General features: G+C 41.7%; 2 protein-coding genes across 14 annotated transcripts in view; both read left to right on the top strand.

Moving 5' to 3' along the window:
- LOC121684793 (spectrin beta chain, non-erythrocytic 1) overlaps positions 1–9463 on the top strand; it is an 80927-nt gene extending 71464 nt beyond the window's left edge. For 2 of the 3 annotated variants that reach the window (XM_042064867.1, XM_042064866.1), the window contains 8 exons: positions 283–367; positions 1596–1792; positions 2321–2448; positions 3487–3541; positions 6905–7101; positions 7367–7540; positions 7788–7830; positions 7997–9463. In XM_042064867.1, the coding sequence (XP_041920801.1) occupies positions 283–367; positions 1596–1792; positions 2321–2448; positions 3487–3541; positions 6905–7101; positions 7367–7540; positions 7788–7830; positions 7997–8200 (1083 nt within the window). In that variant the 3' untranslated portion in view covers positions 8201–9463. Of the gene's footprint in view, positions 1–282; positions 368–1595; positions 1793–2320; positions 2449–3486; positions 4284–6904; positions 7102–7366; positions 7541–7787; positions 7831–7996 lie in introns of those variants that run through there. The other variant, XM_042064868.1, reaches the window with a different exon arrangement.
- Positions 9464–11380: 1917 nt separating this feature from the next.
- Positions 11381–24258, top strand: part of LOC121684794 (echinoderm microtubule-associated protein-like 6) — a 77787-nt gene continuing 64909 nt past the window's right edge. For all 11 annotated transcript variants that reach the window (XR_006023198.1, XR_006023200.1, XR_006023199.1 and 8 more), the window contains exon 1: positions 11381–12700. Coding sequence is in view for 8 of the 11 variants with exons in the window: in XM_042064869.1 (XP_041920803.1) it covers positions 12504–12700 (197 nt within the window). In the remaining 3 variants the exon portion in view is untranslated. The remainder of the gene's footprint in view (positions 12701–24258) is intronic.

Genomic DNA, 24258 nt, shown 5'->3' on the forward strand with positions numbered 1-24258 from the left:
ACTTGGCCTAAAAAATAATGAAATGTTTACCTGATCTAATCTCATTTCTCTTTGAAATATGTATGTATGAGTTTTTTTGCCATGTCAAAGTGTAAGATGTTTATACATATAGATATAAAGCAATTATTGTCCATCCGTGTCTGCTCCAAACAACTTTTCAGGTGTTCTTAACAGTATATATTCTTAATTTCATGAAGTTATTATTATTTTTACACTGGCAATGCCCTTGAAGATCGGACACGTATTTGAAGCTAGTTCCTTGTTCCTTTGCCTTCTGCCCAGATCAAAGAAAAGTTGCTACAGCTGACGGACAAGAGGAAAGAGATGATTGACAAGTGGGAAGATAGATGGGAGTGGCTGAGACTGGGTAATTATGGGCTGGATGCTACTGCTGCCTGTACTCACTTACAGGTCTTATGATTGACAGTTTTATTACAATTACCATTAAGTGTTGCAGAACATTAGCTAGTCCTCCTGAGGTTCACACATGATATGCAATGGCCCAATCCCAAAGGCCGGACTCACAAACTCACAGACTTTGCTGCACATTCTCGCGAAATTTGTAAGGGCTTCGGGCTGTCCCAATGTTGCATTTCAAAGGGCTTGAGGGTTTGACTACACACTTACTGAGCCCTTTCCGTGAGTCTGCATCAGTGCAGACTTCACCAAAGGGAGTTACCCACAGTTCAAAGCGCTGTGATGTCTACCGCAGAGACCATAGGGAAATCCGAAAATTACAAGGGTAAACAACAGCACGACACACAACCAGCTTGTAAAACAAGAGTTTGAAAAAATGTGGAATCAGGCAGTTTTCTCCTGTGCCTTGGCCATGTGAAAAGTAACAAACTTAAAATGAAAATTCCCAAACCGGCAAGTATCAGCAACATCTTTGTTATGAAACGTCACCAAGGTAACATGTGATCTCGTGAAGTGTTGTCTCAATCCCATTTATACCTATTTGAGCCTGTGTGGCCTTACACACTCACTCACTTAGCACCTGAGATCAATTAAGTCTGTGAGTCTTTAGTCTTTAGATTGGCCCTATATCTATTACAGTATACAGGTCATCAGTTCATCATAATACCCATCGTGTGTGTGGAAAGTGAGATCTATGAATCCCATGACAAGCCACATAATGGTGTGTGTGTGTGTGTGTGTGAGTGTGAGTGTGAGGTGTCATGGTCATCTAGGTTTCCTGTGAGTATGTTTGTCTGTGTGCGTATATGTTGAGGAGGATGTGCATTCTATGTGCACATACATTTATGTTTGTAAGTCACATGTTTGTGGTCTGATTGTTAATGTCTAACGCTGATTAATGAAGTTCCCACTCTGGATATGTACTTTTTTGTAGTCTTGCGTGTGTGTGTGTGTGTGTGGGGGGGGGGGTGTAGATGAACACATAGTTGGGGTAGTTTTCAGAATGCTGGACTGCATTCCTTTATCTTGCTGCCAGCCTGAGTCAGTGTCTGGTGCTAACTGAGTGTCTTTCTGTTTTTGTCTTTGTGTGTGTGTGTGTGTGTGTGTGTGTGTGTGTGTGTGTGTGTGTGTGTGTGTGTGTGTGTTGTGCTCCGTCCTCTGCTCCTGTCCTCCCCCAGTGCTGGAGGTGCATCAGTTCTCTCGTGACGCGGGGGTGGCGGAGGCCTGGCTGTACGGTCAGGAGCCGTACCTGTCCAGCCGCGAGATGGGCCAAAGCGTGGACGAGGTCGAGAAGCTCATCAAGCGCCACGAGGCCTTCGAGAAGTCCGCCGCCACCTGGGAGGAGCGCTTCGCCGCCCTCGAGAGATTGACCACGGTGAGTGAGCATGCATCGCCACTAGAGGGAGCTCCTGTCTCCTTTCAAAGCACACTGCATAGAACAGGAGTGCAACTGTCTAAAAATGGAAAGAGAACCAGCCGTACTAAGCTGAGAGAGTTCAGAAAAGTCGCTTTTGAAATCTGTGTGAAGACTCAGAGGATGAATGTGCAGTCTGTAGCCTAGTCAGCCCAATTAGGGTTGCTTTTTATATTTCTAAGTGCAAAACGTCTCTTTAATGAGTAATTGCATGTACAAATGCAATGGGAGTGGCTGAGACTGGGTAATTATGGGCTGGATGCTACTGCTGCCTGTACTCACTTACAGGTCTACACATTGGCATGGTAACATTTGGCCACCTGGGAGAACTAAATCAGAATTAAATTCGGTATTAAATTAAAAAATGGTTGTGGGTACAGGCATAATTTATTTTCATCTGGTCATCACTTTCTCTCCCTGTGTGTTTCTGTTTGTGTGTGTGTGCGCGCGCGTGCGTGCGTGTGCGTGTGTGTGCGTGTTGAACATCAGATGGAGTTATTGGAAGTGAGAAGACAGCAAGAGGAAGAAGAGAGGAAAAGGCAGCCTCCACCTGTAGAGGTCCAGCCAGTAGAGGCAGAAGCAGCAGCAGCAGCAGCAGCAGCATCCCCCCAGCAGAAGTAAGCTTACACTCACAGTACACACACACACACGCACACACACACACATACACGCATATGGGTCAATGACGTGACATTGCGCATCGTCAGGTGGTGCAACCAGGTAAAATACTAATTTAAACCAAGACATAGTAGATTAAACTGAACAAATTGTTAAAAAATGCATTGTACCTAATTATTCTATCAAACAATATAGTTTTTTAATTTGTAAAGTAGCCTATTTATTCACATTTTAATAAAGTATTAAAATGTGAATAAATAAACTACACAATAAAGTATTCATAAGTTACCAAGGTCAACTAGAAAAATAATATGCTAAGCACTGTAGACACTCCACTCTCATGTACTGTATACTTACTGTACCAGAAAAAAAAAAAGAAAGAAGTGTGGGGTTTTTTTTGTTTAAACTTTTGGTTGTGCCATCTGACATTTTTGGGGTGATGAAATTGCAAATACAGTCTAAAAATGTATTAAAAACCCTTGTAAATGTTGCACAGCCATTAAGACTTGTTAAGGGCAATTCCGTGCAAAACTGTCACATCCATAACGCCAACACAATGCCACGGTATTTAGTTGGAGTTATGGACGTGACAGTTTTGCATGGAATTGCCCTTAAACACAGTCTTCTAACTTGAGAACTACCAGTTGTCAGGATCAACATTTTTCTATATAAAATCATTAAAAGTTTGAAAAGTAAAAAAATACAAAGGGCTGAAGGACCTCATGGACAGGCAAACAATATATTGTTAGTGTCTAAAATTCTTTGTTATGGGGGCGCTGTGGCGCAGCAGGCTACAGCCTGTACCATATACGGGTCTGAGTGCCCACGTGGACCCAGGTTCGATTCCGACCTGCGGTCATTTCCCAATCCCACCCCATCTCTCTCTCCCACTTACTTCCTGTCTCACTCTCCACTGTCCTGTCAAATAAAGGCAAAAAAAGCCCAAGAAATATACTTAAAAAAAAAAAAACTTTGTTATGAATGGTAGTATTGCTCCCCCTGACTCTGTGTGTGTGTGTGTGTGTGTTTTTCCACAGGGAGGGTGAGCCGGCATCTCAGAACGGGCTGCTGACGGAGCAGGACTCTCCCCGGGTTAGTTACCGTTCCCAAGCCTACCAAAGCTACAGCCGACGAAGCGCCGGCGAGCGCAGCGGCCGAGCTGGACCATGACCCCTGACCTTAGCCCCAAATACCCTCCAGACCCTACCACCAAGTCCGTAAAGCCTCTCTGTCCCTCTGAGATCAGAGAGTTGTGATTGAGTTGGGTTTGCAGTCCCACCCAACAATTGGCCCTCTCAGATCCTCCCTCTCACCTTTAGCCCCCATGCCCTTCCGTGTGTCTTATCCAAGCCCTGTCGCCTATTGGTCTTGTTTTATGTTGACTTACTTTTACATGTGGAACATTAGCTTTATTTGAAACTTGAAATTATTTTACTAGGGTTTTAGGTTTAAAATAATAATGTGTCACAATAGTGTGAATTCCCTTCAATCTCTAATGGTGCAGAGAAATCTACTTCCTTCTACACACTCTAATTGAGGGTTTCAGTCCTATTCTACCAATTTGTGCCTTATATGTATGAACAGGGCACTCACCATTGACTAAACACTGATTTGTAGTTGATTTGTATCTGCAAATCAATTTGTTTCTGGTTGAAAATAATTTGAAATCATAGTACAGATGGTAGTGAGGGAGTGCATCGGAAATAGAACCAGGACTGTATAGTAGGTATAGGAAAGGAATGGTAGTTTCTTCAGCCTTCTTCATCTGCTATGGGAGAATGAGAATCAGCTTGCCAGCAGTATGTGTGTGTGTGTGTGTGTGTGTGTGTCTGTGTCTGTGTGTGTGTGTGTGTGTGTGTGTGTGTGTGTGTGTGTGTGTGTGTGTGTGTGTGTGTGTTTTAATGTGTTGTATATGTATGTCTACTGTATGGATTTCCATCTTAATTCAAGTTATTCTTTGTACTATTTTCTTTTGCTATAAAGCCTTCTCTTTACTCCTTGGTTTTCTCTGTTGCTTCTCCATGTGATCTCACATACTGTATGTCTCTTATTCCTCTCTCTGAACCTGTTTCCCTGGCTTTTTCTGAAGAAGTCCATTTCATTCCAAGAGACTAGTGGTGTCCTTAGATTGGGAAGGATTTAGTTAGTATATAACATTCCTTTAAACACCCGATCCTTCAATCCATGTTGGTTGTCTGTGTCCTTCTAGACTGTTTATTTGTTGCTGTCCAGTATTTCACATAATAGATTTGTTTTTTTGTTACCCAACAGCGTTATTGCATTTTACCCTCAGTACGTTTTACTGTCCTTATGACTGCATCTGTGTGTGTGTGTGTGTGTGTGACAGAGAGAGTGTGTCTGTGTATGCATGGCCATTAGGGATGCACATTGTTAATGCTAATCGAGTCCTTTTCTGTCTCTAGTGTACTAGTGTACTCCATGTCTTGTTGTCTCCCATACAGTATCTGATACATTGTCCTTCCCATTCCTCCTATGTTGCTTGTTTGGCCGTCATTGAAATCCTATTAGTATCACCACCACCACTACCATCCTCATTCCCACTAACCCCCTGCCCAATAAACGGATGTCAGATCAATCACCCTCCATGTTTGTCTTCATGTCATTGTCTTTGTGTTGCCTGTGGGTGTAGCTTTGTGTTTGTTTGTTTGTTTGTTTTTAACATCATCATTGTTGTGTTTTTGTTTACAGAATATACCATTTTGCATGTCACCATGTGCATGCTGTCCGTATTTAAGTTTAGCCCTTTTTTTGTTAGTGCTGTAGCTACAGTATGATCCATGTTTCAGTCCTCTTGCATTTTAATCATGGGTTAATGTTCTGCTTCCTTATGACACATGTCTAGGAGCATTTAGGGCATGCATGTAGAAACACTGTAAATGTTGAAATCGTTAAGCGTGCGTGTGTATGTTGGTGTGTGTGTGTATCTGTGTGGGACTGCACATGGGTGTGTAAGCGCACATCTGTGTTTGTGTGTGTGTATCTGCGTGCGTGTGTGTGAGTGTCTGTGTGAGTGCACATTGGGGTGTGTGTGTGAGTATGTAAGTAGAGTCACCTCAGCATAGGCTAAAATAATATTTTATGATGAGTACAAATTTATTTATAGTCAGGACAAATGAAGTAGCTGTCAGGACATGGTTCAGTTATCTGACCAGTTCTAGGTAAAAGCCCCCAGGATTGGTCCAGCTTCTTACAGCCTCTCAATAAGAGCATCCAGGATTGGTCCAGTCCAGAAGACCTCAGTAATGGGGTAATAAACTGCCAGACTGCAGTGGGTGTGTGGTGTTGACCTTTAACAGGCAAATCAAGTCCTTACAATGACCTCAAGCAATTTCAGAAATTGTTTGCTGATTTGTACTCATTTTTATATCTATTTATCTGTTTGTGTGTTTGTTTTGTGTGTGTTTTTCTGCTTTCCTCTCGTGAACAGTCTTTTCTGTTTTGTTCTGTGTTGAAGCTGTGGTGTGCAATCTAACGGCCCTAACTTGTGATTCTGCATGTCAAGTGTGCTCCTTCCTTCCTCCGCACCGCTACGCTCTCTCCGCTCTTCACAGCTCATCCAATCAGCCTCTCTAATTCAAAGCAGGATCGGCTCTGTAATCTCTTAATGTTAATGGGTCTGGAGCCCGCTTCCCTTTCCCCTGACCAGACTCGGCTGTAGATGACCTCTCTGTAGAGACAGGGCCAGGGATTTAGTGTCCAGTGACTCAGGTTGTCTGCTGACCAGAGTCGTGGATAGGTCTGTGGTGATGAGTCAGAGCCAGAAGGCCTCTCTTTTTCCTTAAGACAGGAAGAGACGCAGACAGAGAGACAGAAGGGAAGTGTGAGTCATCAGATAGGGTTATATCTTTGATGTGTCGCAGAGATGGCTCGGAATAATGTGTGTGTGTGTGTGTGTGTGTGTTTCCTGCAATTTGTTACGTATTTAATCAGAATGACAGGGCATTATATGGTAATGAATGAGAGCCTATAGAGAGAGGGGAGAGGTCGAGAGAAACACAGGTAATATGCTGACTTACAGCATTACAGAGAGTGAGTCAGACAAACAAGACTTTGCAGATGAGTGAGGTGACTTTCTACAGACCAGAGACATTCTCTTGATGTGAAGCTGGGTTGTAATTGTTAAATTGAGAACAGTTGGAGGCTTGTGTACTAGCATCTCGTTTTTCAGTAGAAACCGTAACATTTCTAACTTTTATAAGTGCTGGTGATATTTATGATGCAGTATCCTTCATCTTAAGCTAGAGAGTAGGTGTTCCCATTTACATCTTCTTGTACGGTGGACATTTATCCCCGAGTTTTAAAAGTTCTGGATGTTTCTACACAGCCTCTGATCCTCTTGTGCATGTAACTGGCCACGTGTGCTTTGCTTGCATGTTGCGTTTGATCCTTCTCTAAGATCTTCTGCCTCTAAAGCTGTCTCTGCTTCTGACGCAGGAGGCTGCGGGAGGAAGTGATGTCGTTAATGGAGTGGTGGAGCCCAGTCCGGGCCCGTCCCCCACGGCAAGCCGGAAGGCCAAACCCAGCCAGGCGGCCACTCTGCCGGCCAAGCCCCAGGAGACGGCCACCCAGATGGAGGGCTTCCTGCACCGCAAGCATGAGTGGGAGGGCCACAACAAGAAAGCCTCAAACAGGTACACACACACACACACACACACACACACAGAGGCAGGGGTACACCCCACACATACTGTAGACTCACACATGCACAATTCATGTGCAGTTCATGCACAATAGTTCATGCAAAATAGTTCATAACATAGACATGGACATGAAAATACATCTAACAGCTTACAGACTCTACACAAATACACCTCTACTTGTATTCAATTGCTGTTGGGAACCTTTCTGGCCTGCTGCTGTGTGTTATGTGCTCACATGTTGATTTGTGCGTTTAAGGTCCTGGCACAACGTGTACTGTGTGATAAACAATCAGGAGATGGGCTTCTATAAGGACAGCAGGAGCGCCAGCCAAGGCATCCCTTACCACAGCGAGATGCCTATCCGCCTGAGGGATGCTACGTGCGAGGTGGCTGTGGACTACAAGAAAAAGAAACACGTCTTCAAACTCAAGTAGGGGACACACACAGCTACTTTAAAAAGGGCACTAAATCATTTTTGCTCTGAGGGAAAAAATCCTCATGACGTTCAAAATCACTATCAACAAAATATCTCAAATTAAAGAAATTATAATTATGAAGTATTAGTGGTGTTAGCATGTATTGTAGTTTTTGCATTAAGACCTTGTTTTAGTATCCTTCATGTTTGTAATTCACTAACCCTTACAGTACATGTGTCTCCTTGTCTTGTGCTTTTACAGAATTTGTGATGGGAACGAGTATCTCTTCCAAGCCAAAGATGATGTAAGTCCATGTTTAATCTAAAAGTCACTAATGTGTAAAATTTACTGTGTGAGTCCCCTGGAATAGGTACAGCTATATGGTCGTGTCTAACCTCCATGTTTGACAACATTTGTGTGGAATGTATGGTTTTGTCTAACCTCCATGTTTGACCATCCCCTTCCCTCAGGAGGAGATGAATTCCTGGATCCAGGCGATCTCTACCGCCACACCCTCGGACCGCTCCGAGGTAGCCCCCAGCAGCCACAGCACCCCTGCGTCCAGCCGCGCTCACACCCTGCCCGCCACCGTCAACCCCGTCGCAGAGTCCAGCCCCGGCAAGCGCGAGAAGGACAAGGAGAAGCGCTTCAGTCTCTTCAGCAAGAAGAAGTAGAAATGTTTGAGAAGCTTCCTGACGACGACGGCAGCCATTTTGTTCTCCTCTTCCTCCTCCTCCTCCTCCTCCTCATCCTCGTTTTCTGAAATGAGAGAAGAAGAAAAAAAAAACATACAAACAAAAACAAAAAATGATATTGCGAGACTCCAGCATGCAAGCTCAGAGCCAAAACTCCACACTCGGTGCCTAATGACCCTCGGGCGGGGTCGGAGGTCAACTTTGGCGTTCTTTTGTAATAAGGAAAAAAAGAGAGAATATGGGGGGGGGGATTATACGAGGGTGTGCGATGCTTTGGGCAGCTTCCATCGCGAAATCATTCCGAGAAAGTCCCATGAGAGACATGTTATGTTGTTAGGGTTACTTTGTCCTTGTTATTTTTTTCCTACTTTTCATCATGTCTTGCTTTTGACTTTGTTTTTGTTCTTACCCTTTTTCTTGCTCTTTTTCTCTTTCTATTTTGTAATTGTATGCAATTTATAGGGTCTACCCTCAGTTTTGTGAGGCTTCTGTTTTTTTCCGCTGGTGAGAAGCAAGGCGTTGGTGCTTTGGAATCAAGCCACATGATGTTGAATCGCTTACTTTCTGTTAAATTTAATTAACTAATCAATACTCCAGCCATAAGCTTCAAGAATCTATGTCTACAGAACATAATAAACTTAGTATAAAACACATACATTTGAATGCAAAGCCACAATAATACCTAATATTAATAACATATGCTGGGAATCTTAAGAGTTAAAAGATAACCAGCCAGGTTGGATATTGATTAATGACTAGTTATACAAAACAACATGTTCTAAGCTCCATTGTTTTTTTTTTTTTTTCATTTTGTTGTTGAGTTGCATTATAATGTATGGATAAAATTTATTTAGAGAAGAAGTATGAACATAGATGTATTATAAACCCATTAAAGGTGTTGTTGTTCAGTGGATACATTTGAAAGTCCGGCCTTTACCTGACGAGTTAAACGTGACTGAAACCTGGCTGCTTGCTTGTTGACTATAGCACTGCGTGTTTTCATTTTGCTATTTCTGGCTATTTGATAAATAGTGTGCATTTCTGTCACTGTAACTATTGTAATGAAAGATTTCCATCATCTTGCACAACAATCAACAATGCCATGAAGCCAGGTGCCCCCTCTGGGGGGCCTCAGTAGAACATGACACATCCACCTGGCCCCTAAAATGGAGGAGATCTGCACCTGTAGCCTTTTACCCTCTGTTAAATATGTGCAAAGTCATTAAAATGCTTTTAAAATGATCGAGTTTGTGTCTAACTGTTACTGATACTATGTTTTTTGTTTTTTGTTTTTGTTGTTGTGGTTTGACAGATCTGCTTTTTTTCCCTACTGTGGGCATGCTAGGTGAGCTGTCAGAGTTAGGACACGCATGACCAGCCTATCTTCAATGCCCCTTCAGGTTATTTACGGTCACGTTTGTTTCAAGGTTAAATACCTGGAAGAAAACTGTTTGATGATTTTGATTGTGGATGAAAACGGTACCCGTCACTGCCAATGCAACACCATTGCCTAATTGTCAAACCTGAGAAGAACACAATTTTCCTTAAATGCTAGAAATGCCACCAATACTTTGACCTTCACTGATATGGTAATAGATTCAATCAGTTAACTAGCTAATGGTGCCAGTCCAGTTTTCAGTCTATTACATTTTTGCATATAGCTGGTAATAGATTGGTAACTACAATTCATTTGGCTTCATACCATTGTAATTGTGTTCATACCATTGTAATCATGCGTAATTGCCAATATAGTCATTATCCAGACCGTGGCATCTCTGGAGAAGTGCTGGAATTAGTGTCTCTAAACCCTCTGACAGGAATACAAAACAGAATTCTATAATGTTTACATGAATATACAATTGTATGTGCAGCTTACTGTATATCAAAGCACATTTGAATATTCAGTCATGTAAGATCTCAAACTGGAGCATCTCGTGCACTGCGGAGGACCAGACTCTGTTAAGCACCTACCTTGCCCTCCACAGAGTAAAGTAGTCATAAGATTTTTTACTGATGCATTTTTGTTACTTTAGCAGTTATACTTTCTGCTTAACACTAGATTCATGATCTGAACAGACATATGCACAACATAATGGTATAAGGTTCAAACCAAATACACTATTATCAAAATAGTGCACAAGTGTGCTGATTCATTTTCTGTTCATTTAAATAATGAATAGCACTTAGAAAGTCCTGTGTAGCAGACATAATATCACACATCACATGTTATGTAGTGCAATTATGTAAGAAACATAATTACTGAACAATTATATAATACTGTGCACATTAACTTCAGTGATTTTGAGTCACTCGGGTAGTCATGATGGAAGATGAATATGTTCTCACATCTGTTGAGTTTCCTTCTCTCATAAATGGGCAGGTGCAGACACTGCCAAGGATGTTCAGGGCTGGCTCCACACCTGATGTGATGAGAATGTTTCATGTAGTTTGCTCAGGAATATTATATTGTCCGATCTGAATGCCAAAAACTACAAGACCCGAGAGGACATTCAACTGAGATTTGCCGGAATGAAACTGGGAGGTGATTTGTGCACAAAATTAAAACAAATACAAATGCAGGCTTTTGTGTGGTCTTGTACAAAGGAACAGAATTAAACCACAAAAAGTGAAAGAAAAACTATTTCTAGAATTGATATTATCAGCAGGATTCAGATCATGAAGAAGAATGGATAGGTATGGGCATAAGCATTTCTCTTCCACACAGTTTGATATCTCTTCAGTCATTTGTAATCATTGTGACATTTTGTAAAACATACTTGACGATTCTAGATTGGACACAATGGCCTCTCACAAAGACTCACATTCAACAAAAATCCTCCTAAGAAGACTCAACCTCCTGTGTTTCTCAATATGTTTCAAAACCACACCACACCAAAACAATCACCTTTGAATTAAAATTTTAGATCATGAAAGGTTACACTATTCTGTTTTGCATAGTTGCCCAGCTGTTTTCCTATTCACCACACGGCTGTCTCGTTTCCCAATTTCAGCACCGCGGACAGCGACAGAGCACGGCCCACTGGTTCTTGTAGTCTTTAAATACGCGATTTGAACATTGCGGGATCAAAATGATGCGAAATCCTCAGTTGCCCATGAATCTTTGCAGCAGGCCGATTTCCATTGCAGTCAGAGGCGGCGCTCACAGCGTCGTGGTAACAAGTATCACCTAGGAACCAAGGAGGTAATTCTTGAAATAATATGAGAAACGCATAGATTTTTGTTGCACGAGGCTAATAGGAGCCATGCCTGGGTCTACCGAACCTAAACCTCGAACCCTGTTTCGGTAAATGTATGTTGTTGCTGTTGTCACTAGCAATTTGAACATGCTGCATTCTACGAGAACTCCGTATCCTGGAATCTGTTTTTCATCCGTTTGAGATGCGGACTAAGAAACAGAGATGCGTTGACAGCAGTTACATCTGGAAGATTTTCAATTGTTTGCATCTGGACGGAAGTTAGCAACAAGAAGACTTATATTTGGGGCGGTGTCGTAGCAGGGACCGCGACTGACAACAAGAGCGAGGTGGTCCTACGACCGACAGAGTGCACTTTGCGGGATTGATTGAACGCGCAAAATCTCATATCATCGCAACCTTAAGACTCTTGGATTTCCCCAAATCAGATTTCTGAATGGTTGTCGTACGGTCTGTTGTTTTTCGAGCGTGAAACATTTTTTAAAATAATTTTGTTCAATTATGTGTAGTTTTTTTCTGTAAAAACTGCAGAAACTATGGCTGATGGTACGACGGAGGATTAGTGCTGGGGATTATATTTAGCAGTGGTGGAATCCTCTCCGACTAGTGTTCATTTGTCATTTGTTTATTCTGCACCATTGGGCTACATGCTTCTCCATTAATATACATTTCTTGTACGGTTTAAAATGTAAATAGCCCTGTGTTTAGACGCCTTTTAAATGCTCTTACAGTATGTGGATGCCTAAAATGGTTGGTCTGTGTTTACCGTGTCAAAAGTTATTCAGCATGAAATCTTCTGGTGTAACGAACGAACGTAGCCCTATCTCGCAGTGTAAAGGATATTAAAACATACATGACTTTCGAAATGTTTCGACACAGTCCAGCAAATCCTGATGTGCACATCAGATGGATGAGCGACTAACCCTGTGGCAGCATAACCAACACTGAGAGGACCGCCTGTGTCACTGATTTTGTGTGAGCAAATCACGGGCAGCGTTGATGTTCTTAAAAACAGTGACAACTACGAACTTATAAGAAACATCATCCATAAGAAGTTGTTAAATATCATGGCCGATCGGACTGCACCTCGTTGCCAACTGAGATTAGAATGGATTTACGGGTACAGAGGGCATCAATGCCGCAACAACCTGTATTACACCGCAGGCAAAGAAGTGGTGTACTTCGTAGCTGGGGTCGGCGTCGTGTACAACACCAGAGAGCACACGCAGAAGTTCTTTCTAGGGCATAATGACGATATTATCAGGTAAGTCCCTTGTTAACCGTAAACATGTATGTGTATCAGTTTAAACACACACACACACACAGTCATATGTTTTTAATAGCAGCGATATGAACATAACACCTAAACAGTACACTATGTAGAGACAGACTAGGCTACTACTTGAATGAGTGAAATTTCTAGATTTAAGAAAACAGTGTGATATTCACTTTTCCTCCAATTAGATCATCATCAACCCTAGCAAATGCCTTTATAAACTGCTTTAATCAGATATTATTTAATCTTAGATAATCTAAATTAATCTCATCAACAATTTGACGTTTGGATTTGCCTGGCTGTCACGCCCTTTACACTACTGTCAGGAATCAGGATATAAACGGTAGACTTGCCCACACCCTGACTGTCCGTTTTCGGTGTTCGGCATAAAACTCTTACTAAAACACTGGGTAACTAAATGCATAAAGGACTGTACCTATGATGATGAAACTGATAAAAAGCAGGGCTAGACATTGTAGGAGCAAGGAAGGACATTTTCTCTCGCTGACTATTGCTGCAACGGAGGTTGATAAATCTATCTCTCTCCACCCACCCCCACACACCTGTAGGTTATAAATCGATATTTAATGCACACCATTTTCAGGTGGATGGATCTCATAAATTGTCCAATATTATCTAGACAAGCAGGGTAAAATACATCAACTCAAGACAGAAGCCTTCTTCTCAGATCCAGGACTTGTTGCTTCAGATACAGTCTTTCTAGAAATATATGGCCTATAACCCTGTTAAACTGTGTTCTGTTGTGTAATCTAACACTTATAATTTAGTCTGTAGTTAGGTTATCTCAAATCAAGCCAAGCATCCTCAGTCAATAGTAACACCTATCCACGAACGCGGTTGTCATGTCATAGGACTCTGGTTTGTTTTCTGCGCCCATCAACCATTGTTAGACAATTGTGAACCGTTTTAGTGTCACGATATTATGTGGGCCTGTTATCTGATCAGCATAGCATGGTATTTTGTTTTGAAGTATGCTATTTAAATATGTAAAATACACTGGCCTGTCATTGTTTAAGATCTGCAGATTTATTTTGTCATTGCTACAACTGCTATAGGCTACTGTAGGACACCATCTGCCTTCCCTGGGGGAGAAATATTCTACTTTTTACAATCAATAGTTAATGTTCCCAAATCTCATATTACTGATAAACTATTACAAATCTTATATTATTATGCCATTATAAATCGAATTCCTTATTCACAAGCAAGCTGGTCACATGGGAGTCATGACTGCTAAATTCAATACAACAGAGACCATTTATTGTAGTGCCGCACTTGTGGTGTAGCTGCGGTTGTTGGCGGTTGCTACTCGGGCCTGCCTGTGCTTGTCCTTTTGTGTGTAATCAGTGGCCTTAAAATCTTTCAGGTTGCGCCCTGTCAGGTTGCGCGGCTGCGCCGCTCTTTTCAAACCATCATCCTTCATCAGCGTTCCTGGCGCTGCCCCTGGCACCGACCAAACCATGGGAGCCGAAAGCCTCCTATCTAATCGGGACCAGTGAAATACTGTAGCACCGCTGTTGGCGTGCGCCCACTGACGCTTTATTGCATCACGTTTCTCTTTTTCTCCTCTCAGGGTACAAATGCACAGAAAAATAATGTGCAAACTGTAAACATGTTTGCCTCAAAGATACTGACAGGAATATGTAATCCAGCTAATGATTGCTCTTTGCTGATGGTCTTTTGCTGTGAAGTCCGTGGTTGTGTTGTGTGTCGTGGGAGGTTGTCAGTAAAAGTGAATGCTTATCCCTCAGCTGAGAGGAAAACTGGTGCACGACAGCTGATGCATTGAAATTACTATTGGGAAAGCCAAAGCACTCTTCCATTAACACTAATACCTTCAATAAAACCAGAAGGGGAAGAGCAGAGGAGTTTAGAGGTGTAGAGCATTGGGGCCTTGGGCTCACTCAAGTGTAATGAGCAAAGGCTCAAGAGGAGGAGTGTTTTGATGTATTTCACAGTGGATACTCTTTGCAGTCTGACAGATTGCATACAAAATACCCCATGTGGGGTACCGTAGGTTGAGGAAGACCACTTGTCAGTCTCATCTCAATGTGTGGGATGTGCTCAGGTGTCTTTAATTATTGCATTTTCGTAACGTGTGGGAATAGTACCGGTGGCTTTGTAAACCTGTTACCTCTGTGTGTGTGTGTGTATCTCTCTCTCTCTCTCTCTCTTTGTGTGTGTGGTAGAAAGGATGGGAGCAGTAGTTCTCAGTAGGCCAATCACGTTGCATCTTGAAGAGGCTTGATGTGGGCCAGGTGCTCAGTGTGTGTGTGTGTGTGTGTGTGTGTGTGTATGTGGGCACGCGTTTGCCTGCGTAGTTGTGCATACAAGCACCAGCGTCTCACAAGGTCATGTTCCTTCCCAATTTAGAGCCATTGTAATTACTCCTTTTCATGTATGGGTGCTCACTCGTCTGCTCCGGATAATTGAAGTCTCCTGTCCTCGTGCTGTGACTGTCTGAAACAGGGTTTTTTTTTTTAAACTTATTTTTCCAAGAGGACCCACTCGAGTCCTCAGGGCTCATTCACAGTCTGCCAGCCATAATTGGGTTGCTGGTTTTTGTGTCTCATGTTACCACCTGGCTTTGCTGTGAACCAATCAGCGGGGATTAGGATTGTTGTAGGGCATTAGGAGTAGGTCTTTTAGATTGCTGACATTTTTAAAAAAAACAACAAAAAAAACAGTGACTTTTACATGCCCTTAAAATGTCCCCGGCACCCTTCAGTTAAGCTAAAAATACCTGATTATGAAAAGAAATGTTCAAGTGTCATTACTATGCAATGTTTAATTAATCAAGAGTGGCTCTGTGGCAGCTACGGTATATGTCATATGATGATGTGAGAGACCCCTTTGCCTTTTATGGTGTTGGTAGGTGATTTCAAGTGGAGTGCTACAAAATCTCGAGGTGTGCTCAAAATCTTGTCAGGCTGCTCACATCTGAAATAATGGATGCACTTCACTTCCACAGGATGCTTGTTTCCATGTTTAATTTTTAAACTGTCAGTCAAGTTTAGACTGCAATTAGATACAGAATACCAGCTTACAGTACACATGCAATGTTGTGCCTCACATTCAGCCGTCTGTCTCACTGAGCTTGGGAACAGCCAGTTTTGATAGCAATGGTGATTTTCATGTTTTTGAAAAAGGGAACAGAGACATAGCATTTGAGGGATTACCATACACAATTATCTGAGGTAACAGAAGCATGGTATTCAGGAATGTAGTGGAGGCTAAATGCAATTAAACACAGTTTATCCACCTCTGAGATTTCCGAAATGGAGTTTATCCACCTCTTATTAGAGTTTATCCACCTCTCATCCACTGGTACTGTTATAAACATTGGACAATAATCTCCACCATCATGTTCTGAATGCCTTTTTAAAAATCTGATACTGCATAGCACAGTCCACCATGATTACAGAATTCATAGTTTACCCACCTTATTTTACCACTACACTTCTGATGGTATTGAAAGGATTATCATATATAATCATGTGTGTAGTATTTGATGGATGTTAATATTTGGTGTATTTGTGTGATGCTTCAAAGCTGAATGAATGAATGAATGAATCAGACCACTATTTTAAAGATATTTGCCAAGCAAATGTTAGGGGGGCATTTGCAGACTTGACCCAGCATCTCTCCCCTATGTGCGCCCAGTGAGTACAGTAACTAATCAACTCAGATCTGATGGAACGGTTCAAAGATTACCTTATTTCACACAGCAATCTCACAGCAAGCATGCGATAAATGCATTGCAAGGCAGATTTCTATCTCTCTCCCTTTACAATACTAAATATGGCATGTCTCTAAAGTAGTAGTTATATGTTAGAGACTCTGGTGAAGTGATACTGTATAGCTGAGACAGACGGCCATATTGTGAGGTGTGTCATTAGACCCTCCCATCTCTGCTGTCCAGGGATGGCCCAAATTTATGTCGTCATTCATAAACCGGTGCAGAATACCTCCCCATGATAAGATTTTGTCATCTTGCAATATAAATTGGATCAGTGCAATGACAGAAAGTATGCATGTTCATACTGTTTTAATGCAATGACTGGGTGTGTATGACTGTGTGTGTTTATGTATGCTACTGCTATTTTATATGTTTCTATTTATTCTTTTTTAAATTATATTTTTATAGACTCATGAATGATGCACTGATGGGAAAGCACTTTAAATGTCGTTGCACCTGTGACAATGACAATGAAGACCTATTCTATAGATGGTATAGATGATGACGAGCACATGTGCTGTGATGTTGGCAGCTCATCCGAGAATGAAAACAAAGATGACTGAATGCGGAGTTCAAACTGTAGATGACAGTGTAAAGTTCACTGCTGATGGCTCTCTAGACTGTAAGCTGATGTAACTTCTGGCTGAGGAAACTGGTGAATAGTACTATTTTAAAATCGTCATTTATATCGTTATCGCCAGAATTACCATGACATATTGTGATGTGGTTTTAAGTCCATATCGCCCATCCCTACCGCTGGCCTGGATGCACCGCAAGGCAGATTTCTATCGCTCTCCTTTTACAATACTAAATGTGGTATGTCTGTAAAGTAGTGGTTATATGTTAGAGACTCTAGTAAAGTGTGTGTGTGTGTGTGTGTGTGTGTGTATGGCTGAGACAGACGGCCATACTGTGAGGTGAGTGATTAGACCCATATCTCTGCTGGCCTGGTTGCTCTGTCCGCCTGGCACCTTTTCCCCAAAGCTTCCTTTGTTCCTGTTCTGTCCTTGCGCACCCGTCCCTCAGTATTTGTCCTGCATTGGTTGCCCCACTTCCTGCAGTGCTAGAGGGTAGATCCTGGTTCCGGATGCATCCGTCAGTGGAAAGGATTTGTGCATTTGGGGGGGCACTTGAAGGACAGTGAAATGTTCTTCAAGAAGAAAAAGGTCAAGAGTAGTTTAGATGATTTCAAACTATGTTTGCTGTTTGTTCACACTTCCCAAATTTATGTAATCCATGCAGCTGCCTCTTTGCCCACTGAGGAAATCTAGCTCATCTCTAACTTTTCTGAGAAGTGATGCTCTTCTGCCTGTGTTTGTTAATTGGCTTGGCACGTCGCATCGAGTTATCTGCGACAGCAGAGTTCAGTCTGTAGGGGATCGAGTTCAGAGAGAGAACATTTCACCAAAAAAACCCTCACTTCTTCTGTGTGAGGCAAGACTCCAGTGCATAAGTAAGTGAGTGAGTGAGTGAGACAGAGAGAGAGAAGATAAAGTGAGGGCCCGTTGTGTTTATGTGTGTGTGTGTATGTGTGTTTGTCAGAGAGTGTGTGAGAGAGAGTGTGTGTGTGTGTTTGTCAGAGAAAGTTAGAGAGAGAAAGAGATAGAGAGTGTGTTTGTGTGAAGGGAGATGTGTCAGGGTGTTTTTTTGCCCGTCCATATTAATCAGGGCTAATGACTGAATCAGAGGCAGGCTTCACTGGCTCTCAGCTGGGGCCATTAGCACCAGGGACAGCTCTAAGTGCTCAGGATTTCATGGATCTGAGAAGGACGGACGAAGCCGTGACCTTTCACAGAGCTCCTCTCACAGACAAAAAAAAAGTACATAGTGCACAGTGCAAGGGCAGGGAGAGAGGTCACTTGTGGTTTTTGCATTCGCAAGCCCATTGCATTTGCTTTTTTTCCAGTCCAACCTAAATATAGCTTGGAGCTGTATTTAACAGAGTTGAAGTAGACTATGGCAGCTCTGTTTGATCAGCAACTTTCGTGCCCAGCCATATGCTAAATCATTCCTGTCAGACTGCCTCAGACAGCCGATTGGATGATAAACAAGGAGGCCTTGTTCAGCATGTATTTAAAGTAATGCACAGTATGCAGTCAGCAACACCCATGCTAACCTGCCAATAATGAGACCAACTAGTCTTCGATCAACCACACGGTGAATTCTTGTCAGAGGGTTTATTGAAGGTTGATATCCTCAGTGACAGGTAGCTGCTGTGTTACATTATAGGCAAATGCAGCTATACTGACCATGGCAACCTTTAACCAAAACACTACTCACAGCTGAATGGTTGCTAACAGTTACTGATGCCCTTAGCAGCATGTGATAACATAACAAAAGTATGTTGAACTGATTTCTGAGGGAGGTTCATTAAATGCTGAAAACCTTCTTTAGAGAAAGGAAATGTATGATGAAATTCAACACAGTTCAGACTTGTTCATGGAAAAATATATTACTTTTATAGACAATGATGAAAAAAGTGTATTTCATCTTACAGTTCTTGGAATGACATGTGCAAATATGTGGTAGTATCAAAGCAGTAAATTGATATTGAATAGCAGGGACAATGGAGGAAGGAGGCTTACAGAAGTAGATTTGTCAGTGTCATGTGTTCCAGTGGGTGTGAATTCTGGAGGTAGCAGATAGTTATACCTTGCCAACTGTTTTGGGCAGTAGTAGACGTAGTATAAGACAGAAGCCTGCATCTCACTGCCATAACGCAAAACAATATAGATGTCTTTTTGTTTAAGATTTGACGTGACTCTGGGATCTTTATCCTACTCTACAATCTTTAAAGAAAACACTGTATTGCTTGTCCCTCTCGTTTTATCTCCTGCTGGTAGACCCAGGATTGTAAATTACATTTGCATCCTACTGCTCAACTTAAAACGTGTCTATGGATATATTTGTGGTGTGGGATTAAATTGTCAACAGCGGGTGTCTTTTGAAAACATCAAACCAAATTTGCACGATCCTCCTTGAACGTTGGGTTGTGTTGAGTTATGTGCCGATTTTAGCAGCTGATGATTTGATACCCCTCCCTTGCTCAGGACCAATGTGAAATACTAATGTTTCTTTGGGAAACGATTAAACCTTAAACCTCACCTGGATCAGCGCATGACTCAGTCAGATTATCATGGTTTGTTAAATCAACACAGGCTGTGGTGGAAGCCTTGCCATTCACAAGTCCTGCTTAGCAGCTTAGTCCCAGTGGGAGGGTGTGTGTGTGTGTGTGTGTGTGTGTGTGTGTGTGTGTCTCAGAGCACGCTCTGGCTGACGGCATGTGGCGTGTTCTGCTGCCGAGTGCCCAGTAGCACACGGGGGGGGGGGGCTGGCGTTGCGCGGTGGTGGCATGGCCCGGGGGGATCAGTGCCCTGGGGCGATGGCAGAGGCCTGGCCACGGGCAGACACAGCTTCATCACCAGCCCCGATCTCTTATTCTCTCTTATTCTTTCTCTCTCCCTCTCCCTCTCTCTCTTTCTCTCTCTCTTTCTCACTGCCTGTTCCTCTGTCATGTCCATGTCTCTGTTTCTGTCTGTTTCTTTCTCCCTTTTCCCTCTCAATCTCTCTCTCTTTCTCATTGCCTGTTCCTCAGCCTTTCTCACATTCTCTCTCTCTCTCTCTTTCTCTCTTTCTCTCTCTCTCAGCTCTCGGAGGGACTGCTGTGATTAGCAAGTGAAGAAAAAAGGAAACAGCTCTTCCTCTTCCTCTTTCTCCAGTCCTTTCTCAATGCTCTCTCTCGAGTGAGTGAAAGGAAAAAGCTGGAGGACGATGAAATAGAGGGAGAGCAGCTTCACAGAAGAGAACTTCTGACGGCAAATTTGAGGAAAAGTTGGTAAACCACCCTTCTTACCTAATTTGAGGGTGCTGATTCTGAATATTTTGTTTACCAAGCTTAATTCTGAGGTCTAAGCCGCATAATCAGCATTTTAACATAAAATAGCGATTATTTTTGCAAAAGTAATCACTAAAACCAAATAAAAGTGTTCTCTAAATACATGTTTGAGCATTAAAGAAGCCATACTATAGTTTATTAACGTATTTAATGGGAACATGATTACAGTTAACATGTAATAAACTCGGAAATTCTAATCAAAACACAACCATATTTTTATTGCTAACATAGTGAGTCTCTCGTGGTGGATGCATTTCATCACAATAACAAATTGCACAGATAACCTTCAACTCAGAATATATCCTACATATGAACTTAGAAAGCGGGAATAAGCCTAATGCAGAACTGCATATACCGTCAGCAACAACCGACAAGTAAAACATTTTTTACTTCTAGTAACACTGGATTTTGGATGTGTGCTTGCCTCCATACTAGAGCTTGATAATGTCCTCTTCTAATATGCCATTGAGCAGCATCATTTGTTGGTGGTAGAGCCTCCGATCCTCGATTCTGGGTTTTAAACTTCTAAACTTCCTACATAATTAATATTTTTGTAGTCAGTAAAATAGTAGTTTGTGTGTGATTAAGTCATTTATTGTTTGTTATAGCTCATTTTTATTGTGTGATGTTTTGGCAATAAATCACCTTTAAATAGCCAAAGTAGGCTAGATCAAGGTCAGTGTTCAAATTACTGCATGCAAATCACTTAATGCTATGCAGAAGAGCCTAATCTTTAGGCCATCTGATGTAGGCTACCCTAGTCCTTCCTGTTATTATGGGATTTCTTTGACAGTTGCAAAGGGAAAAAAGTAAAGATAGTCTTCTTTGCTCCCAGTGTAATTTAATAAGTACGTTTCAACCACACTTTGGGTCTTAAAGAAGCCCTATGCAAGTCTGGTTATTCCTTCGCTGTTTCTGGGTTTTCGCCTGATGGGCTCGCATTTTTCACGACATAGCTCCCCCTGCAGCTTCGGTAGCAAGTGACTGCTACGCTAAACCCCCACTAGCTAGCGAGCTAGCCATCAAGAAACCAAGCTAAACACATACAGGGTTCACAACATCTACTCTCATAGCAACACTTACAACAAGTCTTACTGATCCTAGCACTCACCAGCCGTTAAACTGACAAGTAACTGTTAAAATACAGCACTCACCGACGCACTTATTCTTACTGTACTCTAATGTGTTTTTTTTAAACTGTCCTAAAATTGTGAGAATTGTTCTAAAACTTACTGTTTACCATGTTGTTAGTCGCTTTGGTTAAAAAGCGTCAGCCAAATGTAATGTAATGTAATGTAACAATAAAACGGTCGAGCAAACACATTGTTCAAGAGACTATCAAACCACATTACAAAAACTAAGTTCACCCAAGGGTAGGCTACTTACAATTTCAACAGCAACAAAGCCAAGTCGGAGTCCGTTTTGCAGTCTTCTTAGAAACTACAATCTGACTACATTTTCGAGGCCTTCCGCCAAGTCACATCCGGATGTCTTCGGTCCGGGACCAGAAAGTTGCATATTCGTTTTTTCCGCAGAGAAGCACTAGGGGGAGACGAAGCACCCACCAAACGACCCAAAAAGTGTTGTAGAACCATCAGAACGACTCTCAACCTGCATAATTAAGGTAATTTTTGCTAAAATTGTTGCATAGGGCTTCTTTAATCAGATAGGCCTACACCATTATTACATTACATTACATTACATTTGGCTGACACATTTTTAATCAAAGCGACTAACAACATGGTAACAGTTAAGTTATAAAGCAATTCTCTCAACAATTTTAGGACAATTTAAAAACGGTAGAGTACAGTAAGAATAAGTGAATCAGTGAGTGCTGTTTTTAAACAGTTGAGTGTCAGTTCAAGACGGGTGGTAAGTGCTAGGATCAGCAAGACTTGTTGTAAGTGGTGCTATGAGAGGAGATGTTCTCTAAAGAGCTGGGTTTTCAGGAGTTTTTTTAAAATGGAGAGAAATGACCCTGCCCTAGTGTGTTCCACCAAGGAGGAACAACAGATGAGAAAAGTTTGGATTGGCCTGAGCGTATCTGTTGCAATATCTGTGTGCATTCCTACATTAGGTCTATTTCTTTGATAGTCAACATAATTTGCTACCACATAACAAATACCAAATAACAATACAAACGTTTCTTACAAACTTTCCTGCATACTTCTTAAATGTACTGCAGTCAGATGGGTGTCCTAAAGACATACAGTAACTAGATCTTGAGCATCTATTATCAGTGTTGAATGAGCAGTTTTTGCAATGATCACTACTGGACATTCCACATTGCTAGACAGCACTTAGATAGACTTATTTCCACTTCACAAATAACCATCGCTATCTGCAATAGCTACAGTACAGGGACATTGATCAGTTATCTGAGGATTTTTCCTAGTTCCACTTACCTTTCAGCGTCATATGCAGTAATGATGCACTGGAGAATGTTTCTTTTTGTTGCACTATAAAGGATATCTTGTCTACATTTTTTGCAAATAATGCAATCTCCATAGCACTCTTCAGCAACCCTCAAACATGCACACTCTTCCATTTTTTTGCATGGCTGGTATTTGAATGATAGGAAAGAGCACCAGTGAGATGTTTTAACTAAGCGAGCAAAGTCGCCTTTACAGTAAAAAAAAAAATACAGTGTAAATCCCCTGTAAAGAATGACATAATAGTTAGTGACAAAGTACTTTCTACAGAAAAATGAGCAGTCACCTACTATTCTATCAATTTATTATCAAGGAATCAATTTTGCTTCTAAACGTCATACTGAATTTTAGCTATTATTTCAATTTATATTTTAATTTTAGCTTATTTTCATTTGCTACTTGAGGGTCATTGGGGTAATTCCTGTCCTGTCCTACAACATATCTGATACATAAAGAGTATATTAATGCCTTATTTTTTGCAATTCCTATAACATCTGATGGCAAAACCAAAAAGTATGTGAATTATGCTAATTATGCTAATTACCAAGCTTAAAACTCAAAATTGAGCTTGGTAAACAAAATATTTGAATTCAGCACCCTCAAATTGTGTGAAATAGCCCCTTTACTGACTTTTCCTCAAATTTGCCAACAGGACTTTTTCTGAACGTTTGTTACCTATCTGCTCTCCCTCTAAAAGGGCTTTTTTGTGAATTGAAGCTATATGGAGTCGAATACCTGATAGCAGAGTCTAATGGCCCAGTCTGATTACTCAATTGTAGGGACATCTTCGTTATTTTATTGCATAATTCCCATAATTTAACTCCCCCCCCCCCCCCCCCCCCCCCATTGTTCATATAATTGAAGTTTTTACATTGTAAGAAATGGGATTGATTATAGTTTTGCCTCTCCGTAATGGCAAGTTGACTGACAGCATAATAATTACTTAACCAGCATGCATTAATTTCTGTTCTGCTGCCGGCGCCTCTGTGCCTCTCTGGGTACGGCATGAAGTTAGTCAGATTTAGGGCTCAAAAGATTCGGCATCTGGGTCCCTGACGCAGTGCCCTTTTACCCTTAAGTAATGCACGCCCCAATTTCCTTTCTGTCACACTTTAATGCAGTTTCTGCGTGTTCGCATTTTGCATCATGTTTCCTCACCAGTTTCTGAAGTTATTTTTATTTATTTATTCATTGTGTGTGTGTGTGTGTGTGTGTGTGTGTGTATGTGTCTCTCTCTCTCTCTGTGTATGTGTGTATGTGTGTGTGTGTGTGTGTGTGTGTGCAGCAGAAGGGTAACCCCAGTGGTGTTTGGGTGAGATGCTGCTTATGAGATGCACATGTTAGTCTGAGCAGCCTATTGTGATGTCCCGCGTGCAGGAGTCTCACTTGCAATAGAAAGGGGGGAGCATAAATATTTAGCTGAGGCTCAGATTTTTTTTCCACAACAACAAAGGCATCA

Source organism: Alosa sapidissima, chromosome 16, assembly GCF_018492685.1.
Source record: "Alosa sapidissima isolate fAloSap1 chromosome 16, fAloSap1.pri, whole genome shotgun sequence".
Lineage (NCBI taxonomy): Eukaryota > Metazoa > Chordata > Actinopteri > Clupeiformes > Clupeidae > Alosa > Alosa sapidissima.